The sequence below is a fragment of the Meleagris gallopavo genome, chromosome 33 (genome assembly GCF_905368555.1).
Source record: "Meleagris gallopavo chromosome 33, MGAL_WU_HG_1.1, whole genome shotgun sequence".
Taxonomy (NCBI): domain Eukaryota; kingdom Metazoa; phylum Chordata; class Aves; order Galliformes; family Phasianidae; genus Meleagris; species Meleagris gallopavo.
This window is the reverse complement of record NC_139437.1, coordinates 285,310-313,267: the sequence shown is the minus strand read 5'-3', so window position 1 is coordinate 313,267 and position 27,958 is coordinate 285,310. Positions and strand designations below refer to the sequence as shown.

The following is a 27,958-nucleotide window of genomic DNA, read 5'->3' as shown; positions in this document are numbered from 1 at the left end:
GCAACAAAAACACTGGTGTTGTATCACCATTATTCACATCCTAAATCCAAAACACAGAACTGTATCAGCTACCACGAGCTCTCACCTGAGTCCCCTTGGCTACTAGATCCTTGCCAAAAGCACACAATACACAGAAAGAAAATCTTGTTTGTTTTGTCTTTTTAACTTAATTCGATTTTTTTAAAAATTTAATTATCGGTTACATTGCAGCCATCTTGATTTCCTTTTCCAACAAGTGAGAGGCATTTCTTTATCGTTTTCCTATTTGCAAGGAATTGCTCCACCTACTTCAGCCTCTGACTTGAGACATTTTCTTTCTTCCTGGTATTTTTTTTTTTTTCCAACAACTGGTCTAGAGGGCTGCTGATAGGTAAGAGCACGAGACTTTTTAATGCTAGAAAAGACACATAATGAATACAGCAAGATAATATAACTTTGGCTAGGAATATAATTTTGGCTAGGAATGTTCTATTTACTACTTCACAAGAGACTTGTTGGGAGTGCAGTACTGATAAGGACTAAAGTGGAGGACATCTTAACAAAATTCAAGAGTGAGTATCTGATAACTAAGACTCAGAATATTTATATAAGTTAATAGACTGTCGTTGTGAGACTTATACTGCAGCTTTATTTCATTGGACTACCACCACTCTGGAAATACATATAAACTTTGCTAGGAATTCGTAAGCACAAACTTGTAGTCGGAATGTGGGTCATTGTGCTTGTCTATATATAGTTAATCATTTTTAGCATGCAGCTGTGTACAGTTTTGGTGCTCGGTGAAACAACGTGAAGGAATTAATTGGGAATGCGTTATTCTGACATGCTTTTTGGTTGATCAGAATCCTCAGTGGTGTTGTGGATATTTGCACTGTCTCTTTTTCTCCTCTGTGCACTGAAGTTGAAGTCTGTACTCTCAGGAGTAATGGTGTATACCTCTGGTGCTTCCTTACAACACTCAGCTTTATTGCCCTAACGTACTTTTATTACACTTCAGCACTTCACTCACACTTTTCACTGAAAGAGAACAACTCATTGCAGTAAAGATAGATTGCAGGTGCAAGATAACACAACCATAGATATAGGGAGTGGGGCATGCTGGGAGATGGGGTGATGGGCTTAGTCTATGAGAGGAGCTGTAAGAAGGGAGTGGCTGGTGGTAGTTCAGTCACCACTGGCACCTTGCTCTGAGAATCTTGCACCAGAACGTGACACACCACTGCAGAATCAGTGTAGGTAAGGAAGCATGAAGCACAGCACATTTTTGTAAATGAAGCCAACACGAGCATTTGATGCATTGCAGCCCATGCACAGCACAGTGTAAGAACAGGACTGGCAGTGAGCTTCAGTCTGGGTTCAAGGTCTGCCCAGGGCTCAAGCTACCTGCAGCACAGGTCCAAGGTCTGTCAAGAAGGGAGAGCTCAGAACAGGGCTGCAGTCCATGGTACATGCTTGAATCTCCAAGAGCAATGGGCACAAAGCAAGGCTGGAGGGGAGGGTGCTCAGGGTCGTTAAGGCTTCTTATTGCGCTTAAGACACTGACAGTGACAAAACTGAGAGCACCATGTGACCAACGCAATTCTTAGTGCCAAAAAGAACCCCAGGGATTACAGTATGCAGCCAGATGGAGGGTATTGAGAGTCTGTCTGTGCTGCCCATCTTGTTCATGTATTTCCTCCTAGGATAGTACAGAGCTGCAAGAATGCCTTCAGCAGAGAGAGAACAGTGAGTCTGTAGTTTATGCCAAACTAAGATCATCATCAGCTACCATGAGGGAAAAACTCCATGTGTTCTAAGGGCTGTATATTTTGTTTGCACTATTTAGAAGCAAAAAAGTATTTCCTGCTTGAAGTTGCCTCAGGACAAGTAGTTGTTCTGTAAAGCAGTTCTGTGATTGAGAAGTTCATGCCTGACAAAGGAAAAGTCATTTTCAGGTGGCCTAAATGCTTTGCCATTCTTAGGCCAAGAAGGAAAATACAACAATATTTCATCAGATTTTATATCTTCTTTTCCATCCTGCGTATGTTTCTTTCTTGAGTATTGCTTCTTTATTGTCTGTTGGAAAATGGTGGAACTGAGGAGGTGGGAAAGGCCCAAATGAGTCTTAAGGAATTTTCTTTACTCAAGTTGTCAGTTGAAACCACACATTTCGCACTTTGGATGAATATCATCAAAAGATGTACTGAATATTTCCACTCTGCATGCTAAAGAGCAATGAAGACCTCAATGCCTTGCTAAAGAAAAGTGCTTCTGTTCAAGGAAGGTCTGTTTGCTTACGTTTTGTTCCTCTCAGGAATTCTTATTTTTTCTCATATCAGGTCAGCCTTTTCCAGGAGGATTATAAACAACTTGCACAACATGACATTTTGGGAAGTTCTATCGAGTATGCGCCTAAGAAATATGAGGGAAGTCCTGTTCTTGAGTATTCCAACATGTTTTTTTATTGCAGTGTGGTTTACAGGTAAGACAAAATGTATGCTATCCAGTGATTCAATTTAGCTGTAGAATATAAATAAGTACGATATGTAAGATCAGTAGCAGGCAGTGAAATAAAGAGAGCAGAATCCATGGAGTAGGCTGGAACTGAGTTCTAGTTCCAGTTTCTCTCAGTTTCTCCCAGTTTCTCTCAGTTTCTCTCTCTCTCTCTCTCTCTCCCTCAAAAAAGAAAAAAAAAAAAAAGATAGAAAGGCATCTTCTATTTTCCTGCATAATAAAAGTGGGTGTCATCAAGCTAAATATCTCTTCTGTGGACTACCTTAGTTGCTGATCACTAGAGGATTGTTGTCGAGGGTGAAAAGCCCCTTGTGGAAAGACAATAACCGAAATCTAACTTTGGTGTAGGCATATGCTTCCAATGGGATATTACCTTCATTTCTGTGCCACCTTTACATTATTTATTTTAAACCCATGTCTGGTTCTTTCTGGTCAGGAGTTAGCTAGAGTTTAAACCATTGATTTGAACCACGTTAAAACTTGCTGTGATGAAGTTTCTGAGGTAGGTCTCCAAATGATTCTTTCAAGGGATAAGGAAAGATCAAGACTGTTACCGTTCCAGCCCCAGTTTGCTTGCCAACACACACACTGCTGATGCATCCACCTGGAAATGTCCTAGAGCATCCTGCAATACCAAACCAAAATTCTGCTTATTACTTTGGCACAACATCTTAGTGTACAGTTCAGCGCCAGTTATCCTGAGATATCACACCTGCACTTCATATCACATTCCCATTTTCTGATGGAATAAATGTAATGTAGATCTGTCTGACACAATCTAGACCAGGGCTTGGAACAACACTGGCCATCTCAAATGATGGAAGAAACTTCAGTCCGTCTCTGGGTTCTCAGGGAGTAAAAGTAGGTGTGTTGTTGTAACACAGACATGGAAAAGGTACAGTCAGTCTCTCACAGGTCCCATAGACAGACTGAGTGAACAACAAAAACCTGTACAGATTGCTTTCAGGGTGTGAAGATTGTTGCACAGGTCTTTGCACCTCGTGTTGGTAATTTGCTCGCTGGTCACTGATCTTTCAATTATAATCCTCCCAGTAATTGTCTGCCTGAAAAAAATTCCTGTCCCAGATGCTCCTGTTTTCCAGGACTATCTAACATGACTGACATGAGTAAAACCTGGAAACGTGGAAATTCTTACGTGTGTATGTGGCTTAAAGAGATCCTAACATTGACTCAAAACTCTCCTTATCATTGAAGGGGACTGAAGAATTCTAGCCTAGGAAGCACATTTTTGTATTGGATTAACCTAATGCCAAGACTTTTTGTCTCATTTTTCCATCCACAGAATGATTATATTTGCAGAGAAAATCAGTGCTCCCACTTTTTCCTTGCAGGTGAAGTTTCTATCACCATCACCGTTGATCCTTCAGTTGCCCTTGTTGGTGAACAAGTAACTCTGTTTTGCCAGATGACTCCCAGAATCCCCTCCAACGCAAGCGTGCTTTGGTACAAAGAGGAAAAGGGAAGAGATGCTCCACTCTACTCTTCCTCCAGCCTCGATGGGGAGGTGGAGCAGTGCCAGGATGAAGAACAGTGCAGGATTAAAGGGCGCTGGGAGAGAAGAAGATTTCTCCTGACTATCCAAAAAGTGCAAATAGCTGACAGGGGGGTCTACATTTGTGTTGTGAGTGGCAATGCTGTCTCCCAGGAGGCTGTCACTTACCTTGATATTATAGGTAAGCAGGGAGATTGCTATGACCATGCTTAGTTCAGTTCCCATCAGGACTCTTTTGCTTTGTCTGTACCTTGCTCAGCAGTTGAGATCTTCCCCACAGTGAATTAAGGCAAGACATGCTGGAAAACCTTGCTTCAGGTCTGACTGTCTAAGGTCTGGGTACAGAAGGAGCAAGGTGTTGTGGCTTGTCATGTTGGGAAAACAGTGCAATGGGGAACGGCATTATGATGCTGAGTATTCCTGTATCAGTACTGGTAGGTTTTTGTGCTCTGGGATTATGAATGTTCAACCTCTGCACTTGGGGCAGTTTGACTTCGTAAACTGAAAAACAATCAGAGCCACTAGAAAGGGTACTTACCAATATGCAGTAAACATATTCATCTACCAGCAGCCCCTTTTCTCTCTTCATGAGAAATCTTCCATCATAGAAGACCTATCCCACTTGCAAACCTGGAAATACTTTCCAGAAAACATTTTATTGGGTTCAGTGTCCTATTGGGCAAGTCACACTGGAGCTTAGTTTAGACTGCATGTAAATATCTAGCATTCTAAAATCTGTCACTAGTGTATTCCACATATCTGTAGAATGCATGAAGGTTTTTCCTTTCTCCTTCTCCTTCTCCTTCTCCTTCTCCTTCTCCTTCTCCTTCTCCTTCTCCTTCTCCTTCCTTCCTTCCTTCCTCCCTTCCTTCCTTCCTTCCTTCCTTCCTTCCTTCCTTCCTTCCTTCCTTCCTTCCTTCCTTCCTTCCTCCCTTCCTTCCTTCCTTCCTTCCTTCCTTCCTTCCTTCCTTCCTTCCTTCCTTCCTTCCTTCCTTCCTTCCTTCCTTCCTTCCTTCCTTCCTTCCTATTTATTCATACATTCATTCATTTACTTTTATTTTATTTATGAACCTGCCATCTGCTATTTTTTTACTGGACAAGACAGAGAACAATTCCTTATTATTCTTTCACTCCCTACCGTTCTTTTTTAATTGGTCTGTATTACATCCCCTCTCAGTAACATGGAGACTCCCCTGTTTTCTCAATTTTTCATATAGTCTTCCTGACTTTTCACCATTCCATTTCCCTGTGGTTCACTATGTGTGGTGTGGCACTATGGTGCTTTTCCTTGTAAGATTCAAACTAAATGACTCTTTTGTCTGGCCATGTATGGTAGTTTCTATGTGCCACGAATATTTGGAGCAATGTATTGACATTTCCAGATTTATTTGCTTGTTTTTTTTTGTTTTTATATATTTTTGTTTTTATATAACTTACTTAGGAGTTATGCAGAGTATTTTTCCTGTCCCTCATTGCAATAATTCCATTACAGCAATAGGGAACAAACCAGCTTTGGTAAAGGATCAGCAAAAGGAGAACTTGTGTCACTACACATGTATTTCAAAAGGATGGTACCCAAAGCCTCAAGTCATTTGGACAACCTATGGAGGAGGCAAAAAAAATGTGGAGATCAAGACCAATATCACCTGGAGTGAGACAGACCTTTTTGTAGTACAAAGCATCATGGCAGTTCCTTGTGATGATGTAGATGTGAAATGTGTCATTACGCTCACCAAAGAAAAGATAAACCAAACTGGTAAGTTCCTAGAATCGTTTGGGTTGGAAGGGACCTTAAAGACCTCATATTCCTAATAACTCTGCTGTGGGCAGGGATGCCACCCACAAATTAAGGGTTTCAGAGGTTTCACTCGTTTTTAACAGTGTGAATGTGTGTGTTGTTTTGTGAGTGCAGGGTTCCTGCGCTCAGGAAACTGGAAAGATAGTGTGATTCCAAAGGAGTCTTCTTTTTTTACTGTAGATGCCACCTCAGTCATGGAGAACAGTGACTGCTTTCCTAATGTCTAGCCACTAATTTCTATTATCTGTGCTGAATTTATTGAAAAACTTTTTGAGAAAATCTGTCTTGGTTCAGGCAGGAAGTTACACGTTTGGAAGTGAAAAAATGAAAATTCTTCCTGTTGCTTCTGAAATTTTTAAAATTAAATGCTCAAAAATCAGATGTGTTTGCTGGCAGATGAAGCAGCAACAAAACTGTGGGTGCTCTTTGAAATCTCTTTCATGTTGTACTTGTTATTTCTGTGTTATGCCCAATGCAAGGGTGATCAGCTGCCTCTGTTACAGGTTCTTTGTATGAAATAATTATGCAAAAGCCAAGCACTGTACGTACTTGTATGTACAAAAGCCAAATGAGAGGTGCCTGTGTAAATCCCAAGGCTATTTCAGATATTCCCCAAGGAGAACATCTATCTTCGTTGACCAAGACAAGCATTCTAGAGGAGAAGTACAATATTTTTGCAATAGAAAGCTCTGATGAGATACGTTGTGGACATCCACCAGCTGACTTGTCAAATAATAGGGAATCCTATCTACACATTGTTCAACAGTCAGGTATGCAGCAATTAAGATTTATTTCTTGTACTTAAATCTTTTCTGTTGGAGAAAGGTGCCTTCTTTTCACATTATCCTACCCTAATAAGAAGGATGGGCCTAAATGCTGTGAATTATTTCACCCTGTTTCCAACAACACTCAACAGCTGACTCAATTCATACAACTATTTCTCAATAACTTGAGAAAATCAGTGGCTCTACAGCTATGGTATCGCACTACCCAACTTCTGTTTGAAAAGAAAAGAGCACTTAGGGATGCCAGGAAGGCCAGGAAGACAGTGGGTTCCTCAGCTAAGTGCATCTATCCTGTTTCCCACCATGAATATCAACTTTTCAATGCTGACAGATCTTTTGTATTAAGCTCTTTAAGAATTATTCTGACTGAAAGATGATACTGAGCAGCAAGGCTAGGGCTGAGCTCCCACAGAATCATAGAATCATGAAAGCATTAATATTGGAAAGGGCCGCTCAGGTCATTTTCTGTAAATTCTACTTAGTCATGGCTTTGAAATTCAACTTAAGATAGAGCAATTTTATGGTATCGCTTACAGCAATATTACTCAATTCAGAAATAGTCTGCTAAATAGGCAGGCTCTTGAATAATAGTGGAGACATAATTCCAAAATCAACATTGGTTTAAAAATTCCCAGATATTTCCTTCCTCGTTTATCTCCAGGGTGTTTAAGAAGTGGTAGAATACAAAAACTTCAGTACTAAAGCTTTCTTTAAAATATTTTGTGGTCCTCATCACTCTCCCAGATGAGTAATTATTTTTAAAAATGTTCTTCTGTTCACCATGTCCAAATGGTGCGGATTATATGACTTCCACTGCCACTCTACACCTGTATGATATTGCAAGAATTTATTTGTCATTTAAAAAAAAACACCTGCTTTTTCTCCCTTTTTCAGAAAACCACGACTGGCTCTGGATTCTTTATCTCTTTTGCTTCATTATTGCAATAGGTAAGCTATTCCACCATGCCAGAGCCCTCAGTTTACAATTCATAGCAGAGAACTTTTGATAGCGTTCTCACCCATGATTTCCAACCTTCTACTGCCCTCCCAAGTGGCATAGACATCCTATGTTGGAGATAACTCATTCTTTCCAAGAAACTCACAGCTCTGGATTCCTTCAGGAGAATCTTTTTGTTAATGAATTCACTCAGGAGTGGCTTCAGCCTTCCAAATGTATCCCATAGCTCTCCATCTTCCAAAATCAACATCTTCCCTGATCTTCACAGAACAATACTGTCCTTTGCCTTTCTGGTCCTTTGTGTTTCTAGCACCCAGACATTCTGAAGTTAGTTTTCTCAAGTGAAATACCTTTTTCATTGCCTCATCTTTCCTTTTATTGATTTTACTTCCTTTTTATTTATTCTTTTCTGTCTTAGTAATGAATTACAGAAATATTCCTTATTAACTGGGCATCTGTCTGTTAAGATGTTATGAATTGGGTGTCTTTTCACACTATCATTTTTCCTTCCCAATGTATAGAATTCACCAAAATCAATTTTCGTGTGGAAATATTTTAATCAAAATTGAAATTATATAGTTTGACAAGCTTACTGTTACCTGGAGAAAAGTAAAAACTGTCTCCTGTGTGCAGCAGAAGAGAGAATATGGTTTCTGCATGTTGAGAATGCCAATGATGCTGAAGAACACTAAAAAAGCCTCTGGGGCATTTTATATGAAGCAAAATCTGCATCATTTTGTATAAATGTGAAAAAAAAAAAGGAGACAAATCTGACTTCTTTTGGGCCATAGCATTCCATGTATTTAGGTTCTGTCATGACAGTAACAGCGTAGTTCCATTTTTAGCATTTGTACTACAGATTTTCCAAATGATCCTTTGGCATCCATTCATTGACACAAGTGAGTTTTCTTGATTTTTTTTCTTTTTCTTTTTCTTTTTCTTTTTCTTTTTCTTTTTCTTTTTCTTTTTCTTTTTCTTTTTCTTTTTCTTTTTCTTTTTCTTTTTCTTTTTCTTTTTCTTTTTCTTTTTCTTTTCCTTTTCCTTTTTCTTTTTCTTTTTCTTTTTCTTTTTTTTCTTTTAAGCACAGATGTGTATTTCACATTCAGGTGTGAGACAACTTGATAGCACTTAGTTGGGATATATATCTTTATTTTCTGGCAAATTGCAGGATTGATACATATCAAAGTTTTAAGGAGTATTTTTAGATGGACCTTTCTGAGAAGAGATCTAGAATAGTATTGCAGCCATGGTGCTGAGAGAACTCTGAGAAAAGCTTTTGCTACTTCCCTTCTAACCACTGTCCCCAAAGACCTCATTGAGGGAGGAAGATCCGAAGTATTATAAGGAAGGCAGGTATACAGCTGCACACAGACTTTCCTTCTTCTAGAAAATGTCCAGTCCTTTCTTAGGAAGGGTCCTTGTGAGTGTCAGGTATCATAAACCAAAGAAGGAAGAGTGTAGTAGAGTGAGTGGATTGGCTTACAGTGAGTATGTAGGACATACATTTATTTGGTGGACCGAAGTGAGAGCTCAGAATGGCTGTCCTCATCTCTGAGGCAAGGCTGTTCTCCTGCCACATTATGCGTTTGTCGGGGTCTGTAGGAATTTGTGGCAGGAGACGAGACCACAGTTCACAAACTGGCCAGAATACACACTAATAAATGCAGATCTAATTGGTGAGGTGGAACAACTTTGGAGAAAACTCCAGGGAAATTGAATACCATACCCTGACAAGTACGGAATCACTGAGGTGCTATTTTTCATGTATTTTCATTTTAGCACACAGTGAGAGAAAAATCAGTGTGTGTGTTGATGGTGTAATAATGAAGAATAGCCATGGAGTGAGTTCCATATTAGAATGAGGAATGTGCAAAGGTTTGTTCTCTCCGTGGCCTCAGCGCTCTTCTGTGCCCTACAGTGCATTGGGTACAGATGGAAGAATGTACTTATGATATTAGGACTCAAATATTGACTGGACTTCTTTCTCAGTGGCATTTCTCCTCTGGCAAGATTTTAAGCATAGGACATTGAGAGCAAGCAGCCCAAGGTACAGTATATGCCATGACAGAGCAAATAGGGGACTGTGAGGTTTAAGTCTTGGTCTGAACGGGAAAGAAAGGGCAATTGAAATGTGATGTAGTTGTTACCTCAAACCTGGGAATATTATTCAAGATCTCTTCTCAGAAAGGTCCATCTTAAAACCAGGGAAAACCTTGACTAAGTAAGGGGTTGGTGGAGGATGAGTGTGCCATGCTGAAGGCATCCCATCCTTTTCCCTAAAGCTGAAGGGAATGAGTTGCTAAGAAAGGTGTCCTGATTACTCTCACCAATATCCGTGTCCCTTTTTTAGAGGAGCTCCATGCACAAGGAAGAGCATGGGAGGACGCACAGAAAGGTGAGTTCATGCAGGGTAGTGCCCCAATGGCACTGTGCATGAGTGTTCTCTTGAATAATGACGGTCTGCACCTTCATTGTGAGTGTGCTTTGTTGAAGCATTCCCATACTTTTTCCCAAGTCTTTCTGGAAGATGCGGTGCTGAGCAACATTTCCTTTCTTTCCTCCTTTCTTCTGGCAGAGACCCTGAAGAAGATTGGTGAGTGGAGCAGTCTCACTCCTGCCAACCCATGCAACTGCTCGGCAGGCTGTTGGGATGTGCGGTTCTGTTGGAGGTTGTAATGAGTTTGGTGGGGACTTTGGAGCAGATAAGAGTGATCCTCTTTTTCAGAGGAACTGCTGGCACAAAGAAGAGCTGAGGAAGACGCAGAGAAAGGTATGTACAGGAAGGATGGTGTGGCAATGCCTCTGTGCATGAGGAATTACCAGCATAATGTAATGTTGGTGTAAGTGTCGGTGTGCCTTGTCGAAGGCTTCCCACACTTCTTCCCAAGTCTTTATGGAGGATGGGGTGCTAAGCAAGGTATTCTTTCATTCCTCCTTTCTTCTGGCAGAGACCCTGAAGAAGATTGGTGAGTGGAGCAGTCTCACTCCTGCCAACCCATGCAACTGCTCGGCAGGCTGTTGGGATGTGCGGTTCTGTTGGAGGTTGTAATGAGTTTGGTGGGGACTTTGGAGCAGATAAGACTGATCCTCTTTTTCAGAGGAACTGCTGGCACAAAGAAGAGCTGAGGAAGACGCAGAGAAAGGTATGTACAGGAAGGACGGTGTGGCAATGCCTCTGTGCATGAGGAATTACCAGCATAATGTAATGTTGGTGTAAGTGTCGGTGTGCCTTGTCGAAGGCTTCCCACACTTCTTCCCAAGTCTTTATGGAGGATGAGGTGCTAAGCAAGGTATTCTTTCATTCCTCCTTTCTTCTGGCAGAGACTCTGAAGAAGAAGATTGGTGAGTGGAGCAGTCTCACTCCTGCCAACCCATGCAACTGCTCGGCAGGCTGTTGGGATGTGCGGTTCTGTTGGAGGTTGTAATGAGTTTGGTGGGGTCTTTGGAGCAGATAAGAGTGATCCTCTTTTTCAGAGGAACTGCTGGCACAAAGAAGAGCTGAGGAAGACACAGAGAAAGGTATGTACAGGAAGGACGGTGTGGCAATGCCTCTGTGCATGAGGAATTACCAGCATAATGTAATGTTGGTGTAAGTGTCGGTGTGCCTTGTCGAAGGCTTCCCACACTTCTTCCCAAGTCTTTATGGAGGATGGGGTGCTAAGCAAGGTATTCTTTCATTCCTCCTTTCTTCTTGCAGAGACTCTGAAGAAGAAGATTGGTGAGTGGAGCAGTCTCACTCCTGCCAACCCATGCAACTGCTTGGCAGGCTGTTGGGATGTGCGGTTCTGTTGGAGGTTGTAATGAGTTTGGCGGAGACTTTGGAGGAGATGAGGGTGTAAAAAGGGCAGCTCAGAGAAGACAGAGATGGGGTGGCAGGATGGAGAGCCTGGGCCGGATTAGTCCTGTGTGCTGGGGGGAAGTGATGGTTGGAGCAGTTGGTGGCAGTGATCCCATCCAGAATCAGAGGCTTATGAGGGGGAGTGTGAATGGACTTGAGCCAATTCCCTGTCAGAGGCCTTTGTTGTACATAGCTGGGGTGGGCAGCTCCAATGGGCAGCACCCTGGGACCTGTGGGTCTGGACCTGACTTGGATTCTTCTTTTTTTTGTGACTACTTGGACTGGGCAGAGGAGCTCCGTGCAAAGAATGGTGAGTCCTTCTGCTTGCCCTCCGGCATTTGCAACGTAGGTCTTCCCATCCTGTTCCCGAAGTCTTTGTGGATGCTGGGGTGCTAAGTAAGGTGTTCCCCCCTTCCTCCTTGTCTTTCTGCAGAGACTCTGAAAAAGGAGAATGGTGAGTGGGACTGTCCCGTGGCACGCCATCCCTTCCACCAATATTCAGGTTTATTTGTCATGGTGTTGTGCTGGTGATGGTGTTGTCTGTGGAGGAGTTTTTGGAGCAAATGAGAATGCAGAGAAGGGACTGTGGAGGGATGGCAGCGACTCATAGGCTACTGATGGCCCGGCCCCTGCCAACGCGGCCATCAGTCTTTGACACTGTGGCAAGGAGTGGTGGAATTATTCTGGCTCTAGTGTGCGGGGTGTGTTGGGCAGCATGACATAGCATGAGCAAAGGCACCTATGGAATCCTGTGTCGATCCTTGCTGGGTTGGGTAGCAGTGCTCTGGGACCTCTGGATTTGTAACTGACATTGTGACTTTTTCTGCTCTGGCTGAATTGATGGGGAAGAAGGGCTCTGTGCAAAGAAAGTTGAGTCCCTCAGCCTGCCCTCAGACATTTGCTATTGGGATAATGCCTTGGGGATAGTGAAGAGGGCTATTCCAGCAATGTCAAGTGTCTCCAGACAGATCTGTGATTGAGCCTACCACCTCCCCGGTCTCCCTGTTCCAGCTGGTGTTCTTCAGCTTTGGTTTTGCCAAGGCTGTGTCCTAAGGCCAGTGCTATAATGCATTTGGGCGCTTTGTTTTGACTGTCTGGCTCTGCAGCCCCACTCTGGAGCTTCTAATCATGGCACCTCAGCTGCTGTCTGCAACAAGTTACAAATATCAGACTTGATGGAAAGTTCTGATAGCTTTTGGGACCTTGTTGTGATGGAGGAGGCGGTTTGAAGAGTGGGTGGCAGTGCTGCTGAGAGAAGTTTGAATTAATTGCTTTGTGATGACGTCTATCCCAAAAGAAAGGAAATGCCATCCACGGAGAAGTTTGGGACTCCTTGCTGCTTGCTCAATGGCTTTGGGAACTCCTAAATTGGAGTGTACGCTCAGCAGTGCAGCTGTGGAGATTCTGCTAAGGGTTTGCTTCCCTTTCAGCACAATGTGAGAAGTAGCTTGGTAGGTGTACCTTCATGCTATGATGTCACTGTGTGACGATGGAACAAAGACCCTAGGGGAAAGGCGAATTCTCCTGGGATTTGCTAGTCTTGGTCTCCTGGGCTGTTCCCTGACACATTTACGCATGAGCAGCACTACTGGGATGTGCCTTGATCCTTTGGCTTACTGATGCTCGGGAGTTGCCAGTGTTAGATTTCCAGAGCCGTGTTGCTGCATCAATCCTTAACTCAGCAGCTTGTGGCAACAAGTGGCCACATGGGAATGGCATTCCACCCCCAGTGATGCACAGTAAGGCCTGGTAGAGCTGCTTGTGTGATGCAGAAAGGCAGGGGCGGGGGCGTGGTTTCTTCCACGTTTGGTAGTGCGTGGACCACATCCGTGAGGCATGGGGAGCAGCACGGAGGGCCGTTGGACTGTCTCAGCACTGCAGCTGGGTGCAGCTGTGCCCAGAGCTCATGGGGACCTTTTACCATCGGTTGGCATCGCCTCCTTCCTGGGATAGATCCTGAGGTGTCTTCCTTCTCCCCACACGTATTTTTCAGAGGAGCTCCTGAAGCAAGGAAGAGCACAGGAGGATGCAGAGAAAGGTGAGTTTATGCAACGTAATGTCCCAGTGCTTCTGTGCATGAGGAATCTCGAGCAAAACGACTGTGTTTATGTAGTGTGAGGGTGCCTTGTTGATGGTGTCCCACACTGTTCCCGAGCATTTGTGTGTGATAGGGTGCTAAGCAAGGTGTTCCCCTCTTCCTCTTTGTCTTTCTGCAGAGACTCTGAAGAAGGAGAATGGTGAGTGCGACTGTCTCCAGGCAAGCCATCCGGTCCACCAATATTCCTGTTTATTTATCGTGGTGTTGTGCTGGTGATGGGGATGTGTGTGTTGGAGTGTTTGGAAGAGAGTGCGAAAGGGTCTGTGGTGGGAAGACAGGGCTGGGGAGCTTGTAGAGGGAGAGCCTGAGCCCTGAGCAGCCCTGTCTGCTGCTGTTTGAGTTGTGGCTGGTGTTGGTGGCAGCGTTCCAAATCAGATGGCGGGGGACATGAGTGTCGCTATGTCGGGGTGTGAGCCAAAGTCCCTCTAGCAAAACCTTTTGCTACTGGCAAGTGTGGGAAGTCCCCCTGGACATGAGGTTCTTGGGCCTAACTTGTTGTTTTCTTTTGTGATGGCTGCGGTGACTGTGCAGAGGAGCTCCGTGCCAAGTATGGTGAGTCCTTGTCTTGCCCACAAACGTTCCCAATGGGATTATGGCCTTGGGGATGGTGAGGAGGGCTATTCCAGCCATGCCAAGCACCCCCACACGGTGAACGATTGAACCTGCCTCTAGCCCAGTCTCCCTGTTCCAGCTGGTGTTCTTCAGCTTTGGCTTTGCCAAGGCTGTGTCCTAAGGCCAGTGCTACAGTGCATTTGGGCGCTTTGTTTTGACTGTCTGGCTCTGCAACCCCACTCTGGAGCTTCTAATCATGGCACCTCAGCTGTTGTCTGCAACGAGTTACAAATATCAGACTTGATGGAAAGTTCTGATAGCTTTTGGGACCTTGTTGTGATGGAGGAGGCGGTTTGAAGAGTGGGTGGCAGTGCTGCTGAGAGAAGTTTGAATTAATTGCTTTGTGATGACGTCTATCCCAAAAGAAAGGAAATGCCATCCACGGAGAAGTTTGGGACTCCTTGCTGCTTGCTCAATGGCTTTGGGAACTCCTAAATTGGAGTGTACGCTCAGCAGTGCAGCTGTGGAGATTCTGCTAAGGGTTTGCTTCCCTTTCAGCACAATGTGAGAAGTAGCTTGGTAGGTGTACCTTCATGCTCTTATGTCACTGTGTGACGATGGGACAAAGACCCTAGGGGAAAGGCGAATTCTCTTGGGATTTGCTAGTCTTGGTCTCCTGGGCTGTTCCCTGACACATTTACACATGAGCAGCACTACTGGGATGTGCCTTGATCCTTTGGCTTACTGATGCTCAGGAGTTGCCAGTGTTAGATTTCCAGAGCCGTGTTGTTGCATCAATCCTTAACTCAGCAGCTTGTGGCAACAAGTGGCCACATGGGAATGGCATTCCACCCCCAGTGATGCACAGTAAGGCCTGGTAGAGCTGCTTGTGTGATGCAGAAAGGCAGGGGCGGGGGCGTGGTTTCTTCCACGTTTGGTAGTGCGTGGACCACATCCGTGAGGCATGGGGAGCAGCACGGAGGGCCGTTGGACTGTCTCAGCACTGCAGCTGGGTGCAGCTGTGCCCAGAGCTCATGGGGACCTTTTACCATCGGTTGGCATCGCCTCCTTCCTGGGACAGATCCTGAGGTGTCTTCCTTCTCCCCACACGTATTTTTCAGAGGAGCTCCTGAAGCAAGGAAGAGCACAGGAGGATGCAGAGAAAGGTGAGTTTATGCAACGTAATGTCCCAGTGCTTCTGTGCGTGAGGAATCTCGAGCAAAACGACTGTGTTTATGTAGTGTGAGGGTGCCTTGTTGATGGTGTCCCACACTGTTCCCGAGCATTTGTGTGTGATAGGGTGCTAAGCAAGGTGTTCCCCCCTTCCTCCTTGTCTTTCTGCAGAGACTCTGAAGAAGGAGAATGGTGAGTGCGACTGTCTCCAGGCAAGCCATCCGTTGCATCAATATTCATGTTCATTTGTCATGGTGTTGTGCTGGTGATGGGGATGTGTGTGTTGGAGTGTTTGGAAGAGGGTGCGAAAGGGTCTGTGGAGGGAAGACAGGGCTGGGGAGCTTGTAGAGGGAGAGCCTGAGCCCTGAGCAGCCCTGTCTGCTGCTGTTTGAGTTGTGGCTGGTGTTGGTGGCAGCGTTCCAAATCAGATGGCGGGGGACATGAGTGTCGCTATGTCGGGGTGTGAGCCAAAGTCCCTCTAGCAAAACCTTTTGCTACTGGCAAGTGTGGGAAGTCCCCCCTGGACATGAGGTTCTTGGGCCTAACTTGTTGTTTTCTTTTGTGATGGCTGCGGTGACTGTGCAGAGGAGCTCCGTGCCAAGTATGGTGAGTCCTTGTCTTGCCCACAAACGTTCCCAATGGGATTATGGCCTTGGGGATGGTGAGGAGGGCTATTCCAGCCATGCCAAGCACCCCCACACGGGTGAACGATTGAACCTGCCTCTAGCCCAGTCTCCCTGTTCCAGCTGGTGTTCTTCAGCTTTGGCTTTGCCAAGGCTGTGTCCTAAGGCCAGTGCTACAGTGCATTTGGGCGCTTTGTTTTGAGTGTCTGGCTCTGCAGCCCCACTCTGGAGCTTCTAATCATGGTGTCTTTGCCTTTCAGCACAATGTCAAGAGCAGATAGGTAAGTGCGTGTTAACAGTGTGATAACCTTGAGTGCTGGCACTGGGACTCCGAATGTTGAGGAAAGTCTAGGCTAAAGCTTTGCTTCACCTCAGCTGTTGTCTGCAACGAGTTACAAATATCAGACTTGATGGAAAGTTCTGATAGCTTTTGGGACCTTGTTGTGATGGAGGAGGCGGTTTGAAGAGTGGGTGGCAGTGCTGCTGAGAGAAGTTTGAATTAATTGCTTTGTGATGACGTCTATCCCAAAAGAAAGGAAATGCCATCCACGGAGAAGTTTGGGACTCCTTGCTGCTTGCTCAATGGCTTTGGGAACTCCTAAATTGGAGTGTAAGCTCAGCAGTGCAGCTGTGGAGATTCTGCTAAGGGTTTGCTTCCCTTTCAGCACAATGTGAGAAGTAGCTTGGTAGGTGTACCTTCATGCTCTTATGTCACTGTGTGACGATGGGACAAAGACCCTAGGGGAAAGGCGAATTCTCTTGGGATTTGCTAGTCTTGGTCTCCTGGGCTGTTCCCTGACACATTTACGCATGAGCAGCACTACTGGGATGTGCTTTGATCCTTTGGCTTACTGATGCTCAGGAGTTGCCAGTGTTAGATTTCCAGAGCCATGTTGCTGCGTCAATCCTTAACTCAGCAGCTTGTGGCAACAAGTGGCCGCATGGGAATGGCATTCCACCCCCAGTGATGCACAGTAAGGCCTGGTAGAGCTGCTTGTGTGATGCAGAAAAGCAGGGGCGGGGGCGTGGTTTCTTCCACGTTTGGTAGTGCGTGGACCACATCCGTGAGGCATGGGGAGCAGCACGGAGGGCCGTTGGACTGTCTCAGCACTGCAGCTGGATGCAGCTGTGCCCAGAGCTCATGGGGACCTTTTACCATCGGTTGGCATCGCCTCCTTCCTGGAACAGATCCTGAGGTGTCTTCCTTCTCCCCACACGTATTTTTCAGAGGAGCTCCTGAAGCAAGGAAGAGCACAGGAGGATGCAGAGAAAGGTGAGTTTATGCAACGTAATGTCCCAGTGCTTCTGTGCGTGAGGAATCTCGAGCAAAACGACTTTGTTTATATAGTGTGAGAGTGCCTTGTTGATGGTGTCCCACACTGTTCCTGAGCATTTGTGTGTGATAGGGTGCTAAGCAAGGTGTTCCCCCCTTCCTCTTTGTCTTTCTGCAGAGACTCTGAAGAAGGAGAATGGTGAGTGCGACTGTCTCCAGGCAAGCCATCCGTTGCATCAATATTCATGTTCATTTGTCATGGTGTTGTGCTGGTGATGGGGATGTGTGTGTTGGAGTGTTTGGAAGAGGGTGCGAAAGGGTCTGTGGAGGGAAGACAGGGCTGGGGAGCTTGTAGAGGGAGAGCCTGAGCCCTGAGCAGCCCTGTCTGCTGCTGTTTGAGTTGTGGCTGGTGTTGGTGGCAGCGTTCCAAATCAGATGGCGGGGGACATGAGTGTCGCTATGTCGGGGTGTGAGCCAAAGTCCCTCTAGCAAAACCTTTTGCTACTGGCAAGTGTGGGAAGTCCCCCCTGGACATGAGGTTCTTGGGCCTAACTTGTTGTTTTCTTTTGTGATGGCTGCGGTGACTGTGCAGAGGAGCTCCGTGCCAAGTATGGTGAGTCCTTGTCTTGCCCACAAACGTTCCCAATGGGATTATGGCCTTGGGGATGGTGAGGAGGGCTATTCCAGCCATGCCAAGCACCCCCACACGGGTGAACGATTGAACCTGCCTCTAGCCCAGTCTCCCTGTTCCAGCTGGTGTTCTTCAGCTTTGGCTTTGCCAAGGCTGTGTCCTAAGGCCAGTGCTACAGTGCATTTGGGCGCTTTGTTTTGAGTGTCTGGCTCTGCAGCCCCACTCTGGAGCTTCTAATCATGGTGTCTTTGCCTTTCAGCACAATGTCAAGAGCAGATAGGTAAGTGCGTGTTAACAGTGTGATAACCTTGAGTGCTGGCACTGGGACTCCGAATGTTGAGGAAAGTCTAGGCTAAAGCTTTGCTTCACCTCAGCTGTTGTCTGCAACGAGTTACAAATATCAGACTTGATGGAAAGTTCTGATAGCTTTTGGGACCTTGTTGTGATGGAGGAGGCGGTTTGAAGAGTGGGTGGCAGTGCTGCTGAGAGAAGTTTGAATTAATTGCTTTGTGATGACGTCTATCCCAAAAGAAAGGAAATGCCATCCACGGAGAAGTTTGGGACTCCTTGCTGCTTGCTCAATGGCTTTGGGAACTCCTAAATTGGAGTGTAAGCTCAGCAGTGCAGCTGTGGAGATTCTGCTAAGGGTTTGCTTCCCTTTCAGCACAATGTGAGAAGTAGCTTGGTAGGTGTACCTTCATGCTCTTATGTCACTGTGTGACGATGGGACAAAGACCCTAGGGGAAAGGCGAATTCTCTTGGGATTTGCTAGTCTTGGTCTCCTGGGCTGTTCCCTGACACATTTACGCATGAGCAGCACTACTGGGATGTGCTTTGATCCTTTGGCTTACTGATGCTCAGGAGTTGCCAGTGTTAGATTTCCAGAGCCATGTTGCTGCGTCAATCCTTAACTCAGCAGCTTGTGGCAACAAGTGGCCGCATGGGAATGGCATTCCACCCCCAGTGATGCACAGTAAGGCCTGGTAGAGCTGCTTGTGTGATGCAGAAAAGCAGGGGCGGGGGCGTGGTTTCTTCCACGTTTGGTAGTGCGTGGACCACATCCGTGAGGCATGGGGAGCAGCACGGAGGGCCGTTGGACTGTCTCAGCACTGCAGCTGGATGCAGCTGTGCCCAGAGCTCATGGGGACCTTTTACCATCGGTTGGCATCGCCTCCTTCCTGGAACAGATCCTGAGGTGTCTTCCTTCTCCCCACACGTATTTTTCAGAGGAGCTCCTGAAGCAAGGAAGAGCACAGGAGGATGCAGAGAAAGGTGAGTTTATGCAACGTAATGTCCCAGTGCTTCTGTGCGTGAGGAATCTCGAGCAAAACGACTTTGTTTATATAGTGTGAGAGTGCCTTGTTGATGGTGTCCCACACTGTTCCTGAGCATTTGTGTGTGATAGGGTGCTAAGCAAGGTGTTCCCCCCTTCCTCTTTGTCTTTCTGCAGAGACTCTGAAGAAGGAGAATGGTGAGTGCGACTGTCTCCAGGCAAGCCATCCGGTCCACCAATATTCCTGTTTATTTGTCATGGTGTTGTGCTGGTGATGGGGATGTGTGTGTTGGAGTGTTTGGAAGAGGGTGCGAAAGGGTCTGTGGAGGGAAGACAGAGCTGGGGAGCTTGTAGAGGGAGAGCCTGAGCCCTGAGCAGCCCTGTCTGCTGCTGTTTGAGTTGTGGCTGGTGTTGGTGGCAGCGTTCCCAATCAGATGGCGGGGGACATGAGTGTCGCTATGTCGGGGTGTGAGCCAAAGTCCCTCTAGCAAAACCTTTTGCTACTGGCAAGTGTGGGAAGTCCCCCCTGGACATGAGGTTCTTGGGCCTAACTTGTTGTTTTCTTTTGTGATGGCTGCGGTGACTGTGCAGAGGAGCTCCGTGCCAAGTATGGTGAGTCCTTGTCTTGCCCACAAACGTTCCCAATGGGATTATGGCCTTGGGGATGGTGAGGAGGGCTATTCCAGCCATGCCAAGCACCCCCACACGGGTGAACGATTGAACCTGCCTCTAGCCCAGTCTCCCTGTTCCAGCTGGTGTTCTTCAGCTTTGGTTTTGCCAAGGCTGTGTCCTAAGGCCAGTGCTATAATGCATTTGGGCGCTTTGTTTTGAGTGTCTGGCTCTGCAGCCCCACTCTGGAGCTTCTAATCATGGTGTCTTTGCCTTTCAGCACAATGTCAAGAGCAGATAGGTAAGTGCGTGTTAACAGTGTGATAACCTTGAGTGCTGGCACTGGGACTCTGATCGTTGAGGAAGGTCTAGGCTAAAGCTTTGCTTCACCTCAGCTGCTGTCTGCAACAAGTTACAAATATCTGACTTGATGGAAAGTTCTGATAGCTTTTGGGACCTTGTTGTGATGGAGGAGGCGGTTTGAAGAGTGAGTGGCAGTGCTGCTGAGAGAAGTTTGAATTAATTGCTTTGTGATGACGGCTATCCCAAAAGAAAGGAAATGCCATCCTCGGAGAAGTTTGGGACTCCTTGCTGCTTGCTCAATGGCTTTGGGAACTCCTAAATTGGAATGTACGCTCAGCAGTGCAGCTGTGGAGATTCTGCTAAGGGTTTGCTTCCCTTTCAGCACAATGTGAGAAGTAGCTTGGTAGGTGTACCTTCATGCTCTTATGTCACTGTGTGACGATGGGACAAAGACCGAGGGGAAAGGCGAATTCTCTTGGGATTTGCTAGTCTTGGTCTCCTGGGCTGTTCCCTGACACATTTACGCATGAGCAGCACTACTGGGATGTGCCTTGATCCTTTGGCTTACTGATGCTCAGGAGTTGCCAGTGTTAGATTTCCAGAGCCGTGTTGCTGCATCAATCCTTAACTCAGCAGCTTGTGGCAACAAGTGGCCACATGGGAATGGCATTCCACCCCCAGTGATGCACAGTAAGGCCTGGTGGAGCTGCTTGTGTGATGCAGAAAAGCAGGGGCGGGGGCGTGGTTTCTTCCACGTTTGGTAGTGCGTGGACCACATCCGTGAGGCATGGGGAGCAGCACGGAGGGCCGTTGGACTGTCTCAGCACTGCAGCTGGGTGCAGCTGTGCCCAGAGCTCATGGGGACCTTTTACCATCGGTTGGCATCGCCTCCTTCCTGGAACAGATCCTGAGGTGTCTTCCTTCTCCCCACACGTATTTTTCAGAGGAGCTCCTGAAGCAAGGAAGAGCACAGGAGGATGCAGAGAAAGGTGAGTTTATGCAACGTAATGTCCCAGTGCTTCTGTGCGTGAGGAATCTCGAGCAAAACGACTGTGTTTATGTAGTGTGAGAGCGCCTTGTTGATGGTGTCCCACACTGTTCCCGAGCATTTGTGAGTGATAGGGTGCTAAGCAAGGTGTTCCCCCCTTCCTCTTTGTCTTTCTGCAGAGACTCTGAAGAAGGAGAATGGTGAGTGCGACTGTCTCCAGGCAAGCCATCCGGTCCACCAATATTCCTGTTTATTTGTCATGGTGTTGTGCTGGTGATGGGGATGTGTGTGTTGGAGTGTTTGGAAGAGGGTGCGAAAGGGTCTGTGGTGGGAAGACAGAGCTGGGGAGCTTGTAGAGGGAGAGCCTGAGCCCTGAGCAGCCCTGTCTGCTGCTGTTTGAGTTGTGGCTGGTGTTGGTGGCAGCGTTCCCAATCAGATGGCGGGGGACATGAGTGTCGCTATGTCGGGGTGTGAGCCAAAGTCCCTCTAGCAAAAGCTTTTGCTACTGGCAAGTGTGGGAAGTCCCCCCTGGACATGAGGTTCTTGGGCCTAACTTGTTGTTTTCTTTTGTGATGGCTGCGGTGACTGTGCAGAGGAGCTCCGTGCCAAGTATGGTGAGTCCTTGTCTTGCCCACAAACGTTCCCAATGGGATTATGGCCTTGGGGATGGTGAGGAGGGCTATTCCAGCCATGCCAAGCACCCCCACACGGGTGAACGATTGAACCTGCCTCTAGCCCAGTCTCCCTGTTCCAGCGGGTGTTCTTCAGCTTTGGCTTTGCCAAGGCTGTGTCCTAAGGCCAGTGCTACAGTGCATTTGGGCGCTTTGTTTTGACTGTCTGGCTCTGCAGCCCCACTCTGGAGCTTCTAATCATGGTGTCTTTGCCTTTCAGCACAATGTCAAGAGCAGATAGGTAAGTGCGTGTTAACAGTGTGATAACCTTGAGTGCTGGCACTGGGACTCCGATTGTTGAGGAAGGTCTAGGCTAAAGCTTTGCTTCACCTCAGCTGCTGTCTGCAACAAGTTACAAATATCTGACTTGATGGAAAGTTCTGATAGCTTTTGGGACCTTGTTGTGATGGAGGAGGTGGTTTGAAGAGTGGGTGGCAGTGCTGCTGAGAGAAGTTTGAATTAATTGCTTTGTGATGACGTCTATCCCAAAAGAAAGGAAATGCCATCCACGGAGAAGTTTGGGACTCCTTGCTGCTTGCTCAATGGCTTTGGGAACTCCTAAATTGGAGTGTAAGCTCAGCAGTGCAGCTGTGGAGATTCTGCTAAGGGTTTGCTTCCCTTTCAGCACAATGTGAGAAGTAGCTTGGTAGGTGTACCTTCATGCTCTTATGTCACTGTGTGACGATGGGACAAAGACCTAGGGGAAAGGCGAATTCTCTTGGGATTTGCTAGTCTTGGTCTCCTGGGCTGTTCCCTGACACATTTACGCATGAGCAGCACTACTGGGATGTGCTTTGATCCTTTGGCTTACTGATGCTCAGGAGTTGCCAGTGTTAGATTTCCAGAGCCGTGTTGCTTCGTCAATCCTTTACTCAGCAGCTTGTGGCAACAAGTGGCCGCATGGGAATGGCATTCCACCCCCAGTGATGCACAGTAAGGCCTGGTAGAGCTGCTTGTGTGATGCAGAAAGGCAGCGGTGGGGGCGTGGTTTCTTCCACGTTTGGTAGTGCGTGGACCACATCCGTGAGGCATGGGGAGCAGCACGGAGGGCCGTTGGACTGTCTCAGCACTGCAGCTGGGTGCAGCTGTGCCCAGAGCTCATGGGGACCTTTTACCATCGGTTGGCATCGCCTCCTTCCTGGGACAGATCCTGAGGTGTCTTCCTTCTCCCCACACGTATTTTTCAGAGGAGCTCCTGAAGCAAGGAAGAGTACAGGAGGATGCAGAGAAAGGTGAGTTTATGCAACGTAATGTCCCAGTGCTTCTGTGCGTGAGGAATCTCGAGCAAAACGACTGTGTTTATGTAGTGTGAGGGTGCCTTGTTGAAGGTGTCCCACACTGTTCCCGAGCATTTGTGAGTGCTAAGCAAGGTGTTCCCCCCTTCCACCAATATTCATGTTGATTTGTCATGGTGTTGTTCTGTGTGTGGAGGAGTTTTTGGAGCAAATGGGACTGGAGAAGGGGCTGCTGAGGCATGGCTGCGACTCTATGTCTACTGATGGTTGGGCCCATGGCAACACGTTCTCCTGTGGTTGACATTGTCTCTTTGAGTGGTAAAATTATTCTGGCTCTAATGTGAGGGGTGTGTTGGGCTGCATGACATGGGATGAGCCTTGGCACCTCCTATATCCTGTGTTGATCCTTGCTGGGTTGGGAAATCCAAGGAAGCAGTGCTTCGGGGACCTTTGCATTTGTAACTGGACATTGTGACTTTTTCTGCACTGGCTGACTGGATTGGGCAGAGGTCCTCAGTGCAAAGAAGTTGGAGTCCCTGAGCCTGAGCTCAGGCATTTGCTATTGGGATAAGGTCCTGGATAAAGCCAAGAGGGCTATTCCAGCAATGCCTCCATGTGTCTGCAGACAGATCTGTTATTGAGCCTGCTGCATCCTCAGTCTCAGTGTTCCAACTGGTGCTTGTCATCTCCTGGGTTGGTCTCAAGAATATCATCTGAACCACACTGATTTTCTCTTATCGTTCAGGACATCATTGCTTTGTGGTGGCCAGTGTGAATGTTGCATGTTACTTTTGAGGAGTCTGGACCACTTGCATAATGTTTTTTTATCTGCTTGTTTTGGAAGTGGTTCCTCAACCTAACTGTGGAGCTACTGTTTGCGTTGTCTTTGTCTTTCAGCACTCTCAGAATCTGTTTAGTGAATGTTAAGTGTTGAATGTCCTTGAGTGCTCATGTTGCAAAACCAAGTGTGAAGGGAGGACTTCACCTGGGATGTGTTTCTCCTCATCTCCTGGGCTGTTCTCTCCTGCAGCTTCTGATTTTCAAAACTGGTGTTGGAATCACAGAATTGTGAGGCTTGCAAAGGATATCTCTAGGTCACCCAGTCCTCCTGCTAAAGCAGGTTTCCTATTATAGGTTGCACAGAAAAACGTCCTTGTGGCTTTTGAGTATCTCCAGAGAGGTAGACTCTCTGGGATCTGTCTCGGGCACAGTAGGTTTTGCCTTTTTCTTTTAGTTGTGTGGGATCTCATGGAAGTTTTGAACTTACTGTTTAAGTATAATACACTTCTGTGTAATCAGCTGATGTTTTCCTGGTTTCAAATATTCTTGTCCTTTGTCACGGAAGATAATCATCATAAAATGGCCTTCTTACCTGCAGAACAGGCTAGCAATAACACAAGTGCTGGACCATCTGCCAGTAGCATGGGCTGTTAAGTCACTGGAGACTAGATTTCCTGAAAACAATTTTCTTCCTTTTTTTGTTTCCTGTAGAGTTATTGCGTGCGCAAAGACACAAAGGTAAGAAAAATGCCATTCCGAATCCCACCTCTTAAAGCTTTAATGTAGCTCATGAGTAACCATTTGTTCTCAGGCCTCTTGTTCTGTAAGTAACAGCACAAGAGAAATAACTGATTTTGAATCCTTTAGTTATCCCTTTGCTGTCCTAGAAACGTCTCAATAATTTCTGTTCTTCTGGGATATATAACAGAATTGTTTCTTCTATAAAATTAGAGGTTTGGCCTGTATAGGAAGGAGGAGCTTGTTTCAGGGTGTTCATCTAGAGCAATACTACTGCTAAGTGTACACAAACCTGCTGAATTTGTCATGCAACCTTGGCGAATGGAATTATTCCCCATTCCCTTGGGAGAAGATTTTGTGATTCTGGTTTTGTTGAAAGAGGAGCTGTGTTCCAAAGCATGGCTCTTATTGTCTGGTCTCTTCCTTCCTGTTGAACGATTCCTTAATCAAAAGCTTATAATCTCCTTACATTTCTCCTTTGTGTTGCATGCCATTGTTGCATGCTAGTGTCTTTCAGTATGTCACAGATGAGACACAGAGGAGAAGGGAGATGACTTGGGTTGCCAGAAGTTGGCGGGATCCTGGGCAAAGAAATTTCCTAGGGCCTATCAGAGTGGAGATCAAGGCAAGACAGGGGAATAAATATATATTCATAGGATCAATCAACAGGAAGTCTCAAAGCAGTAGTCCCCTTCTTATTTAATACTTAATAAATTGCCTTATTATTGCAGTTGATGTCACCCTTGACGCTGACACAGCTCATCCTAGACTGCAAGTGTCTGAAGATGGGAAGAGCGTAACAGACACCGGTGTGATCAGAAAGGTGCCCAGCAAGGAGGAGAGATTTGATTCCCACACTTTTCTGTTGGCAAAGGAAGGTTACACATCGGGGAGACATTACTGGGAAGTGGATGTTGGAAAGAAGCGCAACTGGAACTTGGGTGTTGCCCGAGAGACTGTGACCCGGAAAGAGACAGTGGCTCTGTCCCCAGAGAATGGTTTCTGGGTCATAGGGTTAGCAGATGGGCAAGAGTATTGGGCCCATTCAGATCCTTGGACCCGTTTGACTGTGAGTGGTAGGCCACAGAAGATTGGGATCTTCCTGGACATCTCATCCAAGAAGCTGTCATTCTTCAGTGTTCATCAGAAAAAGCTGGTGTACACTTTTAGCTTTGTTAATCACCACAGCCAGAATGTGAGGCTTTTTCCTTTCTTCTCAACAGGTTCAGCTGCAACCAATTCTGACACTGAGCCTCTAAGAATTGCGTGGGGGTTTGATGATGATGACAAATGAATGGTTGAAGTGAAAATGCGCGGTTAATTAATGACTAAAATCCAGAGTCTGAGGTCAGAGTACACTATATTCAGCCCCATGCTTTGTGCCACCAAGTTGAAACATAAAATTCTTTCACCATTGTTTGATAAGCCTTCCGTGAGCCATTTCTGTAGGAAAACTCTGACTTCAGGCCACTAGTCAACAGGTGGAAAGAGCCTCCAGGTGTTTCTATGAACCTACACAAACGTTTTCTAAGTGCAGGAACTGATCACTATTGTTTTGTGTGTGTGTGCCTGTGTAGAGATCATTCCATCACATGTGAAGAAGAGCATGAATTCTTTGTCTGTGCACTGGTCATCACAGGAAACATTCATGACACTTATGTGCAAAAGTTGGCTAGTGTGCTAGAATGGGAGAGCTTTCTGATAAACTGAAATCACACTGCTTAATAATACCTCTGACTTCTGGTAATGGATGATCACCAGTCATGGCAGATCCTTGTATATCAGTTGCAAAAACAGAGTGCCTACTGAAGGCAACTTGACTGACTTTCCATCAGTATTTCTTTCTGCGGAAAGTCCTTTCACTTGGAAGTGGTGTGGAATATGGGCCAGCCTTCCTCATTTTGGTATATGGTCTAAAAAATATTCAGGAGAATTTACAAGGTACTAATATCCTCTCATTTTCAGTGAGTACGGACAGAATTCACACATGAAGATGAAGATGTCTAAGCTTCCATGTCAGTGAATTTGATGTTGACCTCCTGCCCTTCCTGCTATTTCTAGATTCATGGATTTCATCTTTATCTCTCCTCAGGAGAGAAGGGATACATCCTCAAGAACCTATTTTAGAATGCATACACAAAGTCTCCTTTGCACAGTTTTCAGAGTAGCCTCTGCCAGAGCAAGAATGTCTTTGCTTCTCTCTTTGTTGGTGTCTATTGCTGTTAGAACACCTGATCCTAACATGCTAGTGTTGCCTTAAAGATGTTTGGGAGAATATAAACCCCTTTGTATTCCAGCTTGTCCACAGGTATCAGAGGGGCTGAGGGCAGCTTGACTTAAACACTGAGTTTTGGCACTGAAGTCTTGTTATGTTCAATATATCAGATTATCATAATTACAAATACACAAGGAACACAGTGCACCTTCAATGTAGTTGCATTCAAAAGAACTAACACAGCGATCTTAAGAAATTTGGTTAACTTCAGTGAGAACTCTACTGCCTAGATTAATGCACAGTGCTATTTGCTGGAGCAACAGATTACAGATTCCTTTGGATTGATGGAGATAAATACACTGTCATCAGAACAAGTGAATAATGCAGCCAACTGCAAATGAGTTCAAGTATGAAATAATTCTACAGAGACTTGTAAGCTTCCCATGGACGTGTTTGGTATAATTGAGTATGTGAATCTTGCTCAAGTGGCAAGGTGGGGAAGATGGGCTCACTCTGTCTGACCCCAGAATTCAGCAGTCCTCCCAACTTGTCTGTTAACTTCTAGAAAATTCATCCTATTTTAAGCCATTTAAAGTGTTTTCTTGCTTTCTCATAGATCTTCAGTGACTCCAGTCATACATACATTTATTGCAATTGGTACAACAGAAAATTAAAAACTGCAGGCTCAGAATGGCAACTATGCAGTTTGCCATTTCAGTAGTACCACCAAGTTCCCATCCCTGCAGTGTTATCAAGGAGCCTGGCTGTGGCGTTCACATTCCCCTCTATTCTCCATGCTGTGTTTCTTGGAGTCAACATACTAAGCTGAGCTTGTGTTACTAACATCTAAGGTAGTAGGTTATGCTGCTTAGGGAACTATCATAGTACAGATTCCTTGCATATTCACTGTATTCCACCCTGGAGTTTTCCTCAACACTGCACCTTCTCTTTATAGATGATCATCTCAGTAAGTCAACTCCAGTAATTATTCAGCAGCTGGCAAGATTGCAATTACCCAAGGAGGCACTGCATACACAGTCAGGTATTAGTATGCTGGGTAATCTTTTTGATTATTCAGAGCTCCTGGCAGATAGCGATGGCAAAGTGGACAGAAATCAGCTACCTCATGAGGCACTTAAAATCCCACTGTTGTCATTTCCTCTTGCACATTCACCTTGGAGCAAGCTGAGCACGTGTCCTAGAGCCACACAAACACACACAGACACACATGGGACACTGATACTTGTGGCCACAAAGGCTACCCCAGCCAAGGGCTACTTTCAACAGCACTTACACACAGAACTCACATAAAACAGACACAGACTACCAAGACTCCTTCCTTCCCTCCAGTTGATAGAGATAGAAGTTCTCTAGAGAAGAATACAACACTTTGTAGTTTCACAGGCATGCA

At 46.0% G+C, this 27,958-nt stretch overlaps 1 protein-coding gene across 1 annotated transcript; it reads left to right on the top strand.

Moving 5' to 3' along the window:
- The first annotated feature begins 334 nt into the window (after positions 1-334).
- On the top strand, positions 335-26,152 carry LOC104916172 (uncharacterized). The gene is made up of 38 exons (XM_085214678.1): positions 335-551; positions 2,319-2,461; positions 3,846-4,187; positions 5,499-5,762; positions 6,308-6,574; positions 7,484-7,537; positions 9,898-9,942; positions 10,123-10,140; positions 10,273-10,317; positions 10,496-10,513; positions 10,646-10,690; positions 10,869-10,889; positions 11,022-11,066; positions 11,245-11,265; positions 11,675-11,695; positions 11,819-11,839; positions 13,379-13,423; positions 13,602-13,622; positions 14,015-14,060; positions 14,996-15,201; positions 15,380-15,400; positions 15,794-15,814; positions 16,092-16,112; positions 17,060-17,104; positions 17,283-17,303; positions 17,697-17,717; positions 17,995-18,015; positions 18,963-19,007; positions 19,186-19,206; positions 19,600-19,620; positions 19,898-19,918; positions 20,865-20,909; positions 21,088-21,108; positions 21,502-21,522; positions 21,800-21,820; positions 22,767-22,811; positions 24,306-24,332; positions 25,064-26,152. The coding sequence occupies exons 2-38, from the start codon at positions 2,359-2,361 to the stop codon at positions 25,624-25,626; spliced, it is 2,670 nt and encodes an 889-aa protein (XP_085070804.1). The 5' UTR covers positions 335-551; positions 2,319-2,358; the 3' UTR covers positions 25,627-26,152.
- Positions 26,153-27,958: the final 1,806 nt, after the last annotated feature.

What these genes read in the sequence shown, in the direction of transcription:
- LOC104916172 (XM_085214678.1), top strand. Translation starts at nt 2,359, where the DNA reads ATGACATTTTGGGAAGTTCTATCGAGTATGCGCCTAAGAAATATGAGG. An exon ending in GACTCTGAAGAAGAAGATTG is followed by an intron (nt 11,266 to 11,674) that starts GTGAGTGGAGCA and finishes TGGACTGGGCAG; the next exon opens with AGGAGCTCCGTGCAAAGAAT. An exon ending in ACAGGAGGATGCAGAGAAAG is followed by an intron (nt 13,424 to 13,601) that starts GTGAGTTTATGC and finishes GTCTTTCTGCAG; the next exon opens with AGACTCTGAAGAAGGAGAAT.